The sequence below is a fragment of the Haliotis rubra genome, unplaced genomic scaffold (genome assembly GCF_003918875.1).
Source record: "Haliotis rubra isolate DU_JTF1 unplaced genomic scaffold, ASM391887v1 Scf808, whole genome shotgun sequence".
Lineage (NCBI taxonomy): Eukaryota > Metazoa > Mollusca > Gastropoda > Lepetellida > Haliotidae > Haliotis > Haliotis rubra.
In genome coordinates, this window is record NW_025767533.1 from 234591 (window position 1) to 252119 (window position 17529).

General features: G+C 41.4%; 1 protein-coding gene and 1 long non-coding RNA gene across 4 annotated transcripts in view; both read right to left on the bottom strand.

Moving 5' to 3' along the window:
• The window catches only part of LOC124261754, a 44179-nt gene extending 36650 nt beyond the window's left edge, over positions 1 to 7529 (bottom strand). For 2 of the 3 annotated variants that reach the window (XR_006894411.1, XR_006894413.1), the window contains exons 1-2: positions 7413 to 7528; positions 6858 to 6931 (exon numbers count right to left, since the gene is read on the bottom strand). This is a non-coding gene — a long non-coding RNA (uncharacterized LOC124261754). Of the gene's footprint in view, positions 1 to 6857; positions 6932 to 7412 lie in introns of all 3 variants that reach the window. The other variant, XR_006894418.1, reaches the window with a different exon arrangement.
• Positions 7530 to 11561: 4032 nt separating this feature from the next.
• LOC124261750 (protein draper-like) lies at positions 11562 to 17110 on the bottom strand. The gene is made up of 5 exons (XM_046696108.1): positions 17093 to 17110; positions 15045 to 15118; positions 13094 to 13993; positions 12351 to 12582; positions 11562 to 12079 (listed from the first exon to the last, which is right to left on the bottom strand). Exons 2-5 carry the CDS (start codon positions 15094 to 15096, stop codon positions 11746 to 11748), a joined length of 1518 nt encoding a protein of 505 aa, XP_046552064.1. The 5' UTR covers positions 15097 to 15118; positions 17093 to 17110; the 3' UTR covers positions 11562 to 11745.
• Between the last annotated feature and the right edge of the window lie 419 nt (positions 17111 to 17529).

A 17529-nucleotide genomic window follows, 5' to 3' on the forward strand; every position in this document is an offset into this window, starting at 1 on the left:
AAAGACGAACATATGCTTTCTTCCAATGGTGCAATACAAGTATCATACTCGAACCAATAGCATACGCAACAAGTGAGATCAAACAACTGATGTCAGGTGGGCAACAGAAGACGCTGTATCACCATGTGTGTGTGGCCAGGAGATAGAAGTGGGGTACAGTAACACCTCTGTGTAGTTAAGCTCCTTGTTGTCACTATCTCACCTTGGCATCAGTGATATTGCAGCTCCCTCACACGGAGAGTTCATGGCCAACATGGGATACTTAACTACAGACACACGTCTTACTGATAACACTTTACCTGCAGCATTTGAAACGTCACGCTGTGTTGACCCAATGATCTGCCTCATTCTTTGATCGCTAGTTCAAACGGTATCTTTGACGCTGAGGTACATTCCTATACTACATTCCTCATTGTACCTTCTGCTACCTTCTGATGTGACTCGCCCAAACCGAGGTTTGCCAGCCTCCTACTGCAACTGCAATGCGACACCAGTGAAGATCGCCTATTCCTTGGGAACCGAGATTATGTTTTAAATAAGTTTGATCCTTAGCACACCACGAGCACATATAATTGTACTTTGGGGCTATTACATGCATCTACAAGTATACACACTCACACACACACACACACTCTCACGATAGATAGATCTCTAGGTAGCTGGGTATCGGTGGAATGGCGGACAATACTAAAGGCCACCATGTTGATCAGCAGAATACCATCATGGTGTGGTGCATGTTTCCATAAATCATGATGTGACTTTGAATCTGCATACGAATATCAATCATGGTGCTTAAAGTAGATGTAGGAAATGAATCAGTCATACAGTTGGAAACCTGAACACGAATGCCATGTACATATCCCTTGCACATGAACCGTACACGAGTCCTAATTTGTAATGATTATACAACCATTCACACAGGTGTTGATCATGATCTTACAACCACTATAAAACCTCATTGAGACCATGTTGATCAGTTGTGACGCAGATATCAAACATGGTGTTACATGTCTGTAGTTTATCTAAAGTCAGCTTTATTCTTCTTGATCACCGAACAAACAATAAACCAACATGGCATAAAGCAAGGGGATTTATCTGAACTTGTAAAGATGCAGTCAAGGTCGTAAATTGTATTCTCCACAGACTCGGTCTACGGCCACACAAGGAAGGAAAGTGATCATCAATAACTGCAGTACTTTTATCAACGAACTAATAGAAATGCTAAGCAACGATGTAGTAGACATCTTCACCGACATACTTCAAGGAACAGCCCTCTGATCGCGAGTGCTACAGCAATTTACACACGCAGACTGCCAAGTTAGACACACACAGACTGCGCGAGTTACACACACACACATGAACACACGCACGCACGCACACACACACACTCACTCACTCCCCCATCGATAGTCTCCTGTTTCACCACCTCAAACTTTAGAAGGAATAGCAGGATCAATGAGCAGGTCCATGGCCTCCCTTGGTTTCCTCTTGCCGCCACCATTCACAATAATGTTCATGACAAATTAAAGAGGTCGTTTTAACATCCTCCACTTTCAACATTGATCCTGGTACAAAAAGTAGATGACATGTTCAACATTCTAGGAACAGGACAGTGAAAACCTCATGAGCAGCCGGATTAAAACATCTAGCTCACCATGGACACAGAATGTCCCCCAACTTCCCCATGTCAGTTACACGGCCTTCAGTCTAACGCAAACCGTTCGCTCGACAAACCGAATACCAGGGTTCGACTCCCCATATAGGTACGATGTCTGTGTCCTCTACCGTAGTGTGGCTGGAATATTGCTTAAAGTGGTGTAAAACCATATTCACTCACACACTCGATCGATAGCCAAAACATCTGGAAGTGGAAAATCTCCAAACAGAGGAAACCCATAAGAAAGCTCCCGTTTAAAGTCCATCCCCAGCCTCCTCTTGCTGATCTGGCTACTGGAGAAACCCTACATGATGTGTGCATGAGACCTTATGAAATTCTGGACACGCTATAGTCACAAAACTAAATGAACACAAGACCCTTGTTGACAAATCATCACGTTCGGATGATCACTCACTGACGAAAGAAGAAACCTTCAAGAAACTAATGGAATCCAAAGAAAGACGTTTGCCAGTAACAGAGGCCAAGTCTTCCTCCAACCCCTGAGTCAGTCTTCCTCGTCATGTCATCAAATACAAATGTATATCTTCATAAGCATGCAACTGGTGTTATTATCGCCAGTGCATTGTTATTACACACAGCCCAATAACTGCATGATCGTAGTATTTCGTTTTCACCTGTTAATCCCCAACCCAGACCTGTGTAAAGATGAATCAGTATTTAACTGATAAACGGGACACGGAGTAGCTGGTTACAAATGAATGAAAACAACATTCCTTTATACGGTGTCTGCTATTAAAAGGATTTCTTTATGAAATGAAAGGGAAACACTGTCACCCACACAAACCCACACAAGTACACATAACCCATTCAAGCATTTGTTACAGCGGCAGATTGTACTACACAAGATACAGACGCGGACACATCCATTGCCCCAGGCAACCGTTGACCTTGTAGAATAACTCAGTGTAAAGGACACAAACTAGTCACTGAATTGTGGGAATGCCCGGTGTCAAAAGGGCTAAAAAAGTTGCAAGAGTAGCTACAAAGTATTTTGTGGCGTTTAAGGGTGGCTAAGCGAAAAGAGAATGTAATATGTCAGATGATAAGACTTTAATACTGGAACAAAGAGTGTCATGGAAACGTTGGGACCTGGGCATGTGTACACAACGATCAGAGGGTAGCATGTTACAAAAGATGCATTAATCAAAGGGTAGAATTTCCTTTGACAGACAGGAAATGCGGTATCCTGTTGTCCTTGAGATTGTTTTACAGTAAATATATAGGGAGGCTGTACAGAATGGCTCATTGTTATGTGCATTCCTAACGAGATTGGTAAGGGGATGACACAATGGAAGCGCTTTTTTTATCTTACCCGTCAATCTTGAGTTAAAATGGAGAACGATCTGTATCGGAACCTTCCAGCTGGATAGTCGGAGTATCCGGACAATTAATTCTTGGAATGATCGGAATATGAATATTATAATGCATTGTAACGTAAGCAAAACATGCACAAACCGCGACGGCGATCTTCTGTTTGTTGTTTAACACTAGCAGTCTCCCTGCCTTACGATAGAGACTGTACCAGACAATTACGTGATCAACACAGGACATCAATCTATGCATAGACATGTGTCAACCAAATCAGCTAGTCTGACCAATCAATCCTGTAAGCTGTCTCTTACGAGAAGAATTAGGTCAATTCTAACTCGCATCTTCACTGGTTTGTTTATTAATTTGTTGTCTCAGCAATATTACAGGTATATGGCCGTATCCTCACCAGTAGCAACATCGTTAAACATATCTGTAGAAATATACCGTGTACGCTTTGAACAAAATAACCATGCAGTATTTACGGTTGACATTATTCACTTTCCATGGTGATTATAATGCTGCTCGTTAATGACAACACCGGGATGTTTCTTGAGGACACAATTCAGGTGCGTTTCTAAAACATAGTAGAGAAGAGACCATCAAGGGTTGTCTCCCTTTACTCACTGGAGCAAATTTTCTGGCGACAGTCGGTTTAAGCCGGGTCACGCAATGCTCTTACGTTTCATTATAATTCTTTCTCATGTCATATGCGGGAGTATGAGATTACGCGATATGTTAATTGATGTATATCTGAGGCTAGAGCTACTGAAAGAAGATCAGGACGGAACATGATTTAAACTTCAAAAGGTTTTATGTTCCCACGAGACTCTGATTCTGGGTTGTATATAACAAAGCGTAATACCAGAGTACACACTGACGCCTGACGTGTGAGTGTTAAACACTGCACGGTTCAGCGACAGTAACTTATCAACAGAGCACGTGATATGCAGGGAAGATGTCATCTAATACAGAGTACTCTCCCCCTATTCAACCCATGTCACATGAAAAATTACCATACCTCTTGATCCTCATTCCTTTCCCCTTTCCTTCTCATTGAACTGTTCCTAATCAGAATTCATATTTATAACCTGTTTATCTGATAAATAAACATTTTTCTCAGTGTAAGATTCTACTGTCAAAAAAAAGAATAATATATGTTTTTGTAATACGGTTTAAACATATTTTTATTCTCAAAGAATCTGGTTTGGTAAACAAGCAATACTTTGCTTTTATTATAAGCCCACCGGTACATATATCATCTAAACAAAATAGTAAGAACTGGATACACAAAAAGGACAGCTTATGAACCTTGCGCTTGCATTTACATTTTATTAATTGTGTGCATATATTGGTCTAGAATAATTTATCAAATCGTTTCGTCTTAAAGATGCGTTCGTGCAGGGATTCTATTATGTTCTTATTGACATTGTTTTTTGCAATACTCCTGGAGTAAACAAATGAATATTTTTAAAAATCATTTCCTTGAAATCAACATAGTGAGTGAGTGAGTGAGTTTAGTTTTACGCCGCACTCAGCAATATTCCAGCTATATGACGGTGGTTTGTAAATAATCGAGTCTGGACCAGACAATCCAGTGAGAAATCAACACAGTGTGTTTCTCCTTCGGACAGCTTCTGTGTTGAGTAATGATTTCTAGTAGGGCTGGGACGGGTAACCCGGATACCCGGGACGGGTGGATAATTAGTTGGACCCGTGTACCCGTCTCAATACCCAGACCCGTTATGATCATGTGACTAAAAGATTAAACAATGCAATCTGTTATTCTTTCATTATTAAAAGGTTGTACTGTCTTGAAGATTTAGACATTATTTACATTTACCTTGAATATAATATACTCTCCCAAAAACGAAACGCATATAGGAATTTCAACTGTATTTGTATGTTTATTTTGAAACATCTTGTAGGCGTTATGAGTCAATGAAATATAGCGAAATTGCACACTGGGAATGCAGACTTATCCGTCTTTGGCACCAACTCGAGGAAAGTCAGTTTGAGTGTCACATGGGGACGTGTGGTGGCGCTGAAGTCAATACCTCGTGTGACCACCGTGGGCATCCAGAAGTGCACGGCATCGCCTCGGCATCGAACGAATAAGTCTCAGAATCTCGTGTTGCCCAATCGCAGCCCACTCTGCCTGTAGTGCCTGTGCGAGTTGCTGAAGTGTCTGGGGCTGAGGGTTACGGCGTCGCACCCGTCTGTCCAGGGCATCCCACAGATGTTCGATCGGGTTTAAGTCCGGTGATCTTGAAGGCCAGGGGAGCACATTGATGTTGTGGTTCTGGAGGAAGTCTCTAGTGCGACGTGCTGTGTGGGGCCTGGCATTGTCCTGTTGAAACAACTCCCTCTGGCGATCAATGATTGGAAGGAGGTGTGGGCGTAGGATTTCGTCACAGTACCGTTGAGCTGTCAGGTTGCCCTGGATTATCACCAAATCACTTCTCCTACGGCAGGTGATCCTCCCCCACATCATAACACTGCCCCGGCCGAATCTGTCCACCTGGGGAACGCAAGCGTCGGCGAAACGTTCACGTCGACGTCTGTACACCCGAATTCTTCCATCGCGTCGTTCCAATAGAAATCGTAATTCATCACTGAACCAGATTCTACGCCAATTCGGTAGGTTCCAGGCCTGAACGTTAGTGCACCATTGAACTCGATGTCGACGATGTTGTTGTCGAAACACAGGGCCAAAATAATTTCTTTTGGCACGTAAACCAGCCTCTCTCAACCTGTTCCTGACGGTCTGTGCAGAAAGCCTCCTCAATCCGGATATTTGTCGAGCGGTACTGGTCGCCGTAGGTGTTCGATGACGCAGGTGATGTACCCGGATGTAGCGATCCTGCGCCGCAGTGGTCGCTCGAGGTCGCCCATTACGAGGGGCATCTGCTACCGCATTCTGTCGGCGATATCGCTCCCAGAGCCGTGAAATGGTGCTTTGGAGAACAGTCATGCGTCGGGCAACTGCACGCTGAGACTGGCAAGCTTCAAGCAAACCAATGGCGATATGACGGTTGGCTTCACTTAGACGTGGCATTTTGCGTTCGTCAACAATATTCCAAATACAGTGAATAATCAACAGACAGCGATCAACCTTTTATACCCATCATTGAGACTATCTGATCCCCAACTTTCACGTGCATTGCATGTGAATTGTGTATTCTGTGACACGACACGCCGAAATTGAAAATCATGCTGTTAAATACGGGTATTTTACGGATGGTGCGTTTTGTTGCGATGTTTCAAAACATAAACACCATAGGACTCATGAACAGAGCAAAACCTTTTGTAAAATGAATCACGTTTTATTTCATTGCTACATGAAATTGCTATTTTCATGATGCGTTTCTTTTTTGGGAGAGTATACATGGTTAAGATATTGAAAAACCTCCGAGCTGAAGAATATATAGCCATTTCTTACAAATTTTATGTCAGGAATTAACATAACGGGTATCCGGGTTGGGTAGGGTAATAGGGGGTGGGGTACCCGGGTAGAAGATTTGGACCCGTCCCAGCCCTAATTCCTAGCTCACCCGTGAAGGTCTGGGTTAGAATATTGATCTTCAGTAACCCATGCTTGACGTAAGAGCCGACTAACGGGATCGGGTTGTCAGGCTCGCTGACTTGGTTGACACATGTCATCGGTTCCCAATTGTGCAGATCGATGCTCATGCTGTTGATCACTGGATTGTCTGGTCCAGGCTCGATTATTTATGTCACCATATAGCTGGAATATTGCTGAGTGCAGCGTAAAACTAAACTCACTCACTCACTAATTCCTAGCTATAGCTCCCAACATAAACGTAATTGTGTTGAAGCAGACATTTGGCAAATGTGATATTATACCTACCGAGTCAATGCCATGGTTATCTCCCAGGCGGTTTAACCCATTGCTGAGGAACGTCCGTTAGGAATGTCAGGATCCTAATTATATAAAACTGTGGGTTAGAAATCCAAATCACCATCACTACTGCCAGCTTATGCAATGTACATGGAATCCCATTGTATACAAGTAACCTCATACCTGTCAGTAATATGTCATTGAAGACCTTCACACAGCGAGAACTTCGGGAAACTTGACAAAAAGGTTAAACACTTTGAAACAACAGTTCTATCAAGGACAGATGTGCAAGCGGCTATACCGGAGTTGAGTTAAACTGTACCTAAAGGTAAGGGTTCTGCTTGTGTTATATAAATACAATTCGTCTATACAGAATCAGTCACAACGGTTAACCCGAATACTGCTGAACCGAGCTTCAGTTCGTTGTATCCGAGGCACGTTTCTCCAAGAAAAAAATACGTCAACTCGTACAGTTTAAGATTTGAATTGATATTAATAACATAAACACATGTTACAGACCCATTTTCCGCCATTTAAAATGTAAAGCAAGTTATATTTACATACCCAGAGCTTCACGCCAGAAAGCTATCATGAGCCTGTATAAGTTTCCGGGTTCTGGCGGGTAACGCTGTTATGCATGTTATGACGCAGGGCTCCAGACACTCAGCATGTGTAAAATGTGTTGAGACACAATGGGCAAGGAATTCGACAGGCTTGTAATTTGTATGACACATCAGTAAATGGACATCCTGTTAAACATTTCAACTGATGTTTTTTTCAATATATCAATAGACCTGCTTTTATAAGGAGAGACTCTTATCGTGGAGAGGGTGGTAAGAGTCACCAAAGATGTGTGTCTGGCTTGGTGAGTGTATGGCTGTGTCTGGTGTGTGCGGCTGTGTGTCTGGTGTATGTCTGGTTTTGTGTGTGTGGTTTGATGTGTCTATGACTGTGTGTCTGGAGTGTGCAGCTGTGTGTGTGGTTTGGTGTACATGGTTGTGTGGATGGCTGTGTGTGTGGTTTGGTGTACATGGTTGTGTGTATGGCTGTATGTGTGTTTTGATGTGTCTATAGATGTGTGTCTGACTCTGTGTGTGGTTTGGTGTACATGGTTGTGTGGATGTCTGTGTGTGGTTTGACATGGTTGTGTACATGTGTGTGTGTATGGCTGGTTACCTTAGTAACGTGTTCAACATTACGGTACATGGTCGACTGTGCAGTTTAATAGACAGATTGTTTCACTGCAGATGTAATGGGTGTGTGTATTGGTGTACATGGTTGTGTGTCTGACTGTGTGTGTGGTTTGATACACTTGATCTGGGTTGATATGATGTTGCAATATTTCATGGCACACAGTTTACAGGTTCACTGAAATACTTCCTGATGCATGGTGCACTGCGATGAACCCAACCAGCCAGCTGATTCGAACTGTCAAACTCTCTCTTACTACAGTTTACGGGGATACCATATTTCTTTCATTGACTTCCAGTCTTTGTCACTGCACATTACAGCTGAGCAGCGCAGTTTTGCCCAAACTAAAACAAATAATCAGATACATCCAAGTGTGTCAATATGTCTGTGTGTCCTCTTTAAACACCAGAAAGAATCTAACGGTATTTCCGTGTTGACAAGTTGACACACAGCTTATGTATGCTCTATGTAGTTACACTTGCTACCACCACACAGAGTGAACACACATTCATCACTCGACACGTGTGTATGTGTGTATGAGTATTTGTGTGTATGTGTGTGAACGTATGTGTTTGAGTGGGTTTGTGTGTATGTGAGTGGGTATGTGTGTGCATGTGTTTCTGGGTATGTGTGTGAGTGTGGCTGTGTGTATCCTTGTGTTTGTATGAGTGTGAGTGAGTGAGTGAGTGAGTGTGCCACTGCGTCATGGAAACACAGGTAAGGTAACATAAATATCGCTGTATATTCCAGTGATATTAAACATAGCGTTTGGGAAAGGGGTATTTCTGACCAATCATTATATAACTGAATACTGTTCAAAGCGGCATAGAGACCAACCTCACTCGTCTACAGACAACACAGAGCACGAATATAACTCACTCTATTTTATTTTAAAAAGCGATGACGTCAAGCTGTCTTAAGGCATATCATCATGGCATTAAAATGCATTGGCAAAATGTACAAAGTGCACAATATGACAAGAACATTCAGCATATCAAATGTAAACAAGTATTAGCAAAAAATTTTTTTTTTTTATAAGATGAATAAACATTCAGAATAAAGGCAAGAAGATATCTACATAGTGTTACATACAGAACGCTCGACACTGGCCACTTCCGCCTCATTAACACAACCGGTCATTCAGGCTTGGGGAACCTTGCACCAAATACACTTTGTCCTTATTCACAACAGTATTGATAAAACATCCATCATTTAACGGCTTCAAGGAAACATATGACCATGAGTTCGAATCCCAGGTGGCCCTAATTATGTTTCCTTGTTTGTCAACTGTGAAGTCACCACATCGAGCGTTTAAACTTTCCAGCAAATCAAACAAATGTTTCTGCTATGTACAAATCCTGTATAAACATTTCGGCAATATTGATTTCCCTGGTATAAAATGTGGGACAAAACACACTGTGTGTGGTAAAGTCAGTAACTGAATTTGTCCACAGTTAAGGTGCGTATGTGTTTAGGCATTGGTATAAAATGAGTTAATGGTGGAATGTGTTCACTTTTTAAGTATTTACATTTGTAGCCCCGGGACTAAACGGCTGTAGTCCGTATCGGAATATGGGCCGCACTGGTATGCTCAGCGGGCCGCACTGGTATATACATTTGGGGTCAATGACGAAAATATGTCCAATGTGTCCACTATTAAAGTACGCTCACCGGGAACAACTGGTATATACTTCTAGAATCCGTAACGAAATGTGTCCACTATTAAAGTACGCTCACCGGGAACAACTGGTATATACTTCTAGAATCCGTAACGAAATGTGTCCACTATTAAAGTACGCTCACCGGGAACAACTGGTATATACTTCTAGAATCCGTAACGACATGTGTCCACTATTAAAGTATGTTCATCGGGCCCTACTGGTATATACTTGTAGAGTCAATCAATCAATCTTTATTTCTTGTAGTGGAGGCCACAGGCCCATTCTATATTTCCAATTGACTATGAGAGAGTATATACAATATAAACAATAACATACGGTTCCGTTATGTTACAATATGTACAAATGATTGTCTAAGACGCATAGCTTTATATATATATACACTGCTAATTTTTTTTAAAGTTTCTGGATTTATCTCTGACATTAACATGCTAAATTTATGTACAGTAGGATTCAAATAATATTTTTTTGGCAAAAGCAAAGAACTTAGATCTTGGTATACATTACATACTAATAAAAAATGGTATTTATCTTCAATGTATCGTTCTTTGCATACTAGACATAATCTATCAAATTTAGTTTCATTAGCATATCTGCCAGTTTCAATTCGAAGCCGGTGTGAAAAGCATCTAAACTGTGCAAACGCAGCCCTGAATTTTGAAATAGTGAGTTCTTTGATTTACAATTCTAAGCCAAATGATGACTTAAACGAAATATATGTTGAATATTTAGTGCTGCTATCGAGGGCTGCATGCCAATCTTGCTCATAAGATACTTTAAGTCTGTATACAAACACCGACATAAAATTGTTAACACCAACTACGCATTGTTCCTCCCAAAGATAGCCAAATCCATACATGTAGAGAACTTTAGTTTTTTCTAAGTTTACTGATAACTGATGACTTTCACAGAAGCCTTCTAGAACATTCATAGGTTTTTGTAGACCATATATAGTATCAGCAAATAACAGAAGGAATATTTGTACAACATCAGAGTGCAACTGTATTGCAATTGTAACAGCTTGACTCAACTTCTAAAGCTAATTCATTGATAAAGAAGGAAAAGAGCAAGGGGCTTAAAACGCACCCTTGACGCAAGCCATGTGGGCGATCAAATAGTTGAGATAAAGATGAAGAGCTATCACGAACCCGTCCCTTGACACAGTTATATATAGAAGTTAATGCGTTAAACATTTTGGGAGAAACGCCTCTACGTTTAAGAACATACCATAATTTGGATCTATTTACAAGATCGAAAGCTTTTTTAAAATCAACAAGAAGCGCATAGATTTTTCCCTTTTTTCTAGATAAATATCGTTGAAGAACTGATTGTAGAATAAAAATATTATCAATTGTGCTGTATCCCTTTCTCAATCCTGCTTGTGATTCAACAATCTTATCCTACGAATCTGCCCAAAACGATAGCCTATTATTAATTACAGATGTATAAAGTTTGCTAAATGTACTCAGCAGTGATATTTCCCCTGTAGTTGTTAGGGTCATTTGGGTCACCCTTTTTATACAATGGTATAATGATTGCTGTGCTCCAGCTATCTGGAAATAAAGAAGAGTCAAACAAAACATTAAATAACAATTCAATATAAGGTAATATTATATCCATTGAGTGTTTAAAAAAATCAGGAATTAAGTTATCCTCACCAGGAGGTTTAGAAGTCCTTAACGAAATGTGTCCACTATTAAAGTATGCTCATAGGGCCCCACTGATATATACTTGTAGAGTCCATAACGAAATGTGTCCACTATTAAAGTATGCTCATCGGGCCCCACTGATATACACTTGTAGAGTTCGTAACGAAATGTGCTCATCGGGCCGTACTCGAAATGTGTCCAGTATTAAAGTATGCTCATCGGGCCCACTGATATACACTTGTAGAGTTCGTAACGAAATGTGTCCAGTATTAAAGTATACTTATCGGGCCCTACTGGTATATACTTGTAGAGCCTGTAACGAAATGTGTCCAGTATTAAAGTCTGCTCAGTGATCCCCACTAGTATATACGTCTGGAGTCAGCCTATGATGTCGAGGTATCCATCAGTGGGGGCAGTGTCCATAACCGACAGGTACTTATTCACATGGACATCCTTGGACCTATAATTCCTCGTATTGTCTCTCAGATAAACCTTCCTTGGCATTTTGGTTTCTCTTGGAATGTGGACATCTTCTCTCACAACGGCCTGGCTCTCGTCGATATTTAAACGTGTCAAACCGCTGACGTCATCAGACATTTCAGGTATTTCCTCGTAGTCATTTTGGCAGGCATATGAATTAGCCGTGGAAGGTACTTCCGGGACAGGGTCTTCTTGGCTTATTTTACGAGCCACAGGAATCATCTCCTCCTTCCTGGGGAAAGAGAACATGAAGCTGTAATTGCCATGACGGGATGAAGTCTGTTTCATTCGTTGGCATATATATATCCATATCCAACTGACAGTTACACATTTGGAAAACAAACAAGTCCACGCCTCTATGGATTCAACTCTACCTCTCGAACTACAAACATGATTTGGATTCCATAAAGTATGAATACATACACAAGTGCGTATTGAGAAAAAAACGTTTGCATGCATTTTAGTCTTATATGATGCCAAGCAGGTAAGGACTATTATTATGCCTTCGGAGACGCCGATTCTTGAATCTTTGGTGGCACACGCCAATGCACGTGAGGACGACGACAGTAGCTACAGCGATGGCGGCGGCAATGCATGACCAAAACACGATGCCGTGTGGACGTCCATTGGGTTCAGATTTCGATTCTCCCAGATTGAACAAGGAGCTGTTCTGGGTGGAGGAACTGACGGCGGGGAGCTGGCCCACTCCTGTAGCGCCATGGTTTTTTTTAGTGACTGAAATTATAAAGATTTCTTTGATTAGGATATTAAATAGAAACAGATGGGGACGTAATTCGAACAATATATTGCCGTTCAACATTAAAACATTTCATTTCAAGTACGAGGGAGTGAGTGAGTTTAGTTTTACGCCGCACTCAGCAATATTCCAGCTATATGGCGATGGTCTGTAAATAATCGAGTCTGGACCAGACAATCCAGTCATCAACAGAATGAGCATCGATCTGCACAATTGGAAACCGATGACATGTGTCAATCAAGTCAGCGAGCCTGACCACCCGATCCCGTTAGTCGCCTCTTACGACAAGCATGGGTTACTGAAGATCAATAGTCTTACCCGGACCTTCACGGGTCCATTTCAAGTACGATGTGATTATCAACAGATCGAGTAGTGGTGCTAAATACGTTGATAAATGGCTCACTCCATATTAGCACTAAGCAGTAACAGTGGAATCTCGGGTGCATTTGTAAATGACACATTAGATAAACACCGATAAGCGGGTCTTACCATCGACGGTAGTGTTTGGGGCCACGCAGACGCCAGTGTACCTCTCACAAGCCAACGTGCATATTGACTCACATCTTAAGTCACAGTTCGGACCGTAATAACCATTTTTACATTCATAGCATCGTCCGTCTCTTGTACACATGTCCTGCTTACAGTTGGTGCAGGAGTTTTCACAGCTTTCCCCATAGTACCCGCTGTTACAGCCATGGCGACATTTGCCTCCTTCCTGAACGCAGATCTTCTGTTTACAGTTCTTGTTACACCTGTGTTGGCACCGTTCTCCAAAATGTCCATCTTTGCAACCCTTTAGACAGGTTCCATCAACACTGTCGCACATCAACAAACTTCTGTTGTTGTTACAAGACTCTAGGCAGTTGCTGCTGCACTGTTTCTGGCAAAAGTCGCCAGTATATCCACAACTGCAACCACCGGAACAACCAGCTTGCGTGCATGTTCCAAGGCAGTTCGAACACAGCTTTTGGCAACTATCCCCTACATAGTTTGACTGGCATTGACTGCAAGTTCCAGTATGGCTGCAAAGACGGCATTTCTGGATACACGTCTTCCCACAAATAACTCCCCCTTCACAGTTCTGAGGACGTTCTTTACACATTCCTTCGTTGTCACACCCGGCTTCTCCACACGTATGGCAACTCCGTTGACAAAAGTCGCCAAAATAGCCGGAGTTGCACTCCAGACAGCGTTCACTCTGATATCTGTCACAACGTTTGCATTGTCCAGGGCATTTGGTACGACAGGATTCTCCAGAGAAGCCGTCATTGCAACCATCCGCACATGCTATTCCTCCGTGGTCCTGTAGAGTACAGGCTCCGTTGAGGCACCCTGGCGCACACTGAGTGTCACATTTATACCCCGTGAATCCAGGAGGACATCCTGAAACTAAACAACCTCTCGTGTATTCTATTTCTAATAATTACATCCACATATAGGTACAACATCATACTATACCGTGTAAAGGAAACAAATGTTTGTCTGTAAATAATCGAGTCTGGACCAGACAATCCAGTGATCAACAGCATGAGCATCGATGTGCGCAATTGGGAGCCGATGACATGTGTCAACCAAGCCAGCGAGCTTGACCACCCGATCCCGTTAGTCGCCTCTTACGACAAGCATGGGTTACTGAAGGTTCATTCTAACCCGGACCTTCACGGGTATCACATTCAGAAATTACCTTATTAACAGTACTGGGAATTCTAACGCGATAGTTTAATGGATCTGACATAACTCATGAGTACTATTCATGATATAATTAATGGAGGTGAGATCAGCGGCGAGTTCCGTAATCTAATACTTGAAGAGAAATTGGGTCATACGTAGTCTCGACAAATTTGGTTACGACGCAGAAGAGCAACTTGTATAAACGGTACCGAACTGATTGCCTCACGCGAGTCACAATCAATATTTTGAAAAACGATGTCCTTATCATGGACACCGAATGTCCCATATTTTTCATATGCCATTGTGCAACTATGGGTGTAGAGCTCCGGGAAATTAGCACTTGTTCCATCTTCCGTGTCACAACGTTGTGTAGTTACTTTGTCTTGTTTCTATTAGTTCAGGGACAAATATCTAATAGCCACACTTCGTTGCCAATTATCTTTAATTTCTAAAGCGTCGATGTGTGCATTCGTGATTGAATAATCACACTAATTCCAAACGCTATTGCCATAACATTGAAACCAGTATGACCAAATAACGCACCATGACATGGGGTAATGTACTTCCGTGTTTACCAACATTCAGTTACTTCGTTTCAAGGACAAATCCACCCATAAAACCACTAATGTGACCAATAAATGTTGTTTCATATCTCAGGTGCAGATCCCTAGTGTTGGAGTGTTGTGCTGAATCACGACCTTCACCCCAGCTAGGGGATGCCTACCCCAGCTAGATTACATGGGATGTTGAAACTGATAGTAATAGTTACCTCCATGGACAGTTGCAACAAGGAAACCAAATACGGCGAAGTACAACGACATTGTGCAGCTGAATGTAGACAACCTGAAACCAAAATATTCAATATGTTATCGACCATCACTGTCAAATGTGGAAATCAGCGTTCCTATTTTCATAAATGTGTCTAACTTTCACACAGGTTCGCTATTTCCTGATAGTAGTATTAGCGTACTCTATCGTGAGCAGGGAGGCAACTGCGGGTCCACTGTGTTGCTTTAGTGTGTACGAGTATAAATGTAATCCTGCCTGTTACATCGGAAGATAGTTAGCACAGAAAATGTTAATCATTAGTATTATTCAGATACGAATTCTCCTACACTCGGTTTTTTCAAGTTGTTGAAGACCAGAAACTATTAAACCCGGTTTGCAAAGCCATTTGCTATCAGGAATGATCATCTCCAATAGCAAACTGTGACGTTTTGTACGCATACACTACATTTTATATATTATTGCTCCTGAGTTCTAGCATCTTCGCAACTACGGGGATCCTTAACAAAGTTCAGGGGTGGTATCTTTAGTTCACATATCCGTTTAGAAAATCAAATTTTGATGATATTACTGTAGCTGTGTGTCAGTTTGAAATTGTTTAAATCTGCAGAAAGATGATTTTTCATGTTTGTTGAAGAAAAACAAAACTATATCTCTACCAGTAACCAAACCCAACAGAACGTTTTACTCCTTTCCAAACCCCATTTACCAACAAGGATTACGACTCACCATTTATAAAGTGTCCAAGTATATATAGAAATTGACTCTGACTGTATAGAAAAGGATCTAAGTGACCGTTGTACATAAACATTTTGTGGAAATTGGCACTGTACTATTTGCAAGATGGCAAAAGATACGAACAATTGTTGAACGGAGCCCCAAAATTATTCGAATCTAGGCCAGACAATCAAAATACGAATAAAATGGCTGTCTTAACCTTTAGAACATAATTTCCTTCGAAGCTAATTGTCAGAATAAATGGAATCGGATAATTGGTCTAAAGCTGATGCAAAGGAGCCGTTTCTCTAAGTCTTTTGAAGTTACAAAAATTGTGTCTGCAAGTCTTCAGCTAATTAATCAGTGCAATGAGGTATCATCAGTACTGCCACGTGCATCGTGAAGGAATATAACGTCCGAAAGCAGCAGTAAGACAACTCGGTCATGTTAAGACAATTAAGTCAATCTTTCTACGTTGGCGGTAACAAGGCCACATGAGTGAGTGAGTGAGTATAGTTTTACGCCGCTTTTTTGCAAATATTCCAGCAATATCATGGCGGGGAACACCAGAAATGAGCTTTACACATTGTCCCCCATATGGGGAATCGAACCCGGGTCTTCGGCATAGCGAGCGAACGCTTTAACCTCTAGGCCATGTGACATTAACACTTGCCGCTATTAACATATAACTGTATTGATGTGTATAACATTTACATTAACACTTGCCGCTATTAACATATAACTGTATTGATGTGTATAACATTTACATTAACACTTGCCGCTATTAACATAACACTGTATTGATGTGTATAACATTTACATTAACACTTGCCGCTATTATCATAACACTGTATTGATGCGTATAAAATTTACATCACAACTCGAGCTTACAAAGGAGAACATGACAAGTTGTTATTTTCTATCATCTCAGAGGTGAAAATAATTATGAATTGTTTTACAATGCAAAAAGTAGACTAAAACATGCTGATAATTTTCCATTGGTAATCAGCTTAATTAACTATGAATTAAACCAATTAAACTAACCGAGGATTGAAACAGTTGCTAAAAAGTATGTCTCTCGCGTTGACAATTTTCAAGATACACGGTGCATTAGCAGCATAGTGACCATCACAAAAGAATAGTACCTTTATTTAAAAAATAAGCAACTATATGTCAAATCATCACTGCATAACAGAGACGAGAAGCATATAAAAATAGTTTCTTTGGTTGCATTCTCCTTCTATTTGCAAACTCTAGGTGAAAAAAATTACAGATAAAGATTGCCAAGCAGCAGAAACGGCACATGTGACTTACCACTCTTGCAGCTCCCAACATAATGATGGCAAACCAGGCTTGTCGAAGGAAATAGAAACATACAAGCCTTGACCCAATCAAGGAAACAATTACTACTTACCTTTGTCATGGACACTGATGACAAGTTTAAGCATCCTTTGCCCTCTGGCGACCTATTGACATGACCCTGTATTGTAGAATGTTTCATATCTCCTCATTTTACAAAACGGAAGTGCGCCATTGCCGTGTAGAGTGAGTGAGGGAGTGCGATTAGTTCTACGCCGCACTCAGCAATATTCCAGCTATATGGCGGCGGTCTGTAAATAATCCAGTCTGGTCCAGACAATCCAGTGATCAACACCATGAACATCGATCTACGTAATTGGGATACATGTGTCAATCAAGTCACCCGATCCCGTTAGTCGCCTCTTACAATAAGCATGGGTTACTGAAGGTCA

Bases quoted from the DNA above. Each gene is read 5' to 3' on its own strand.
- LOC124261750 (XM_046696108.1), bottom strand. From the start codon at position 15,096: ATGTCGTTGTACTTCGCCGTATTTGGTTTCCTTGTTGCAACTGTCCAT. The intron at 13,994-15,044 runs GTAACTATTACT...GAGGTTGTTTAG, and splicing joins TGTTGCAACTGTCCATGGAG to TTTCAGGATGTCCTCCTGGA. The intron at 12,080-12,350 runs GCATAATAATAG...CTCTTTCCCCAG, and splicing joins AAGAATCGGCGTCTCCGAAG to GAAGGAGGAGATGATTCCTG.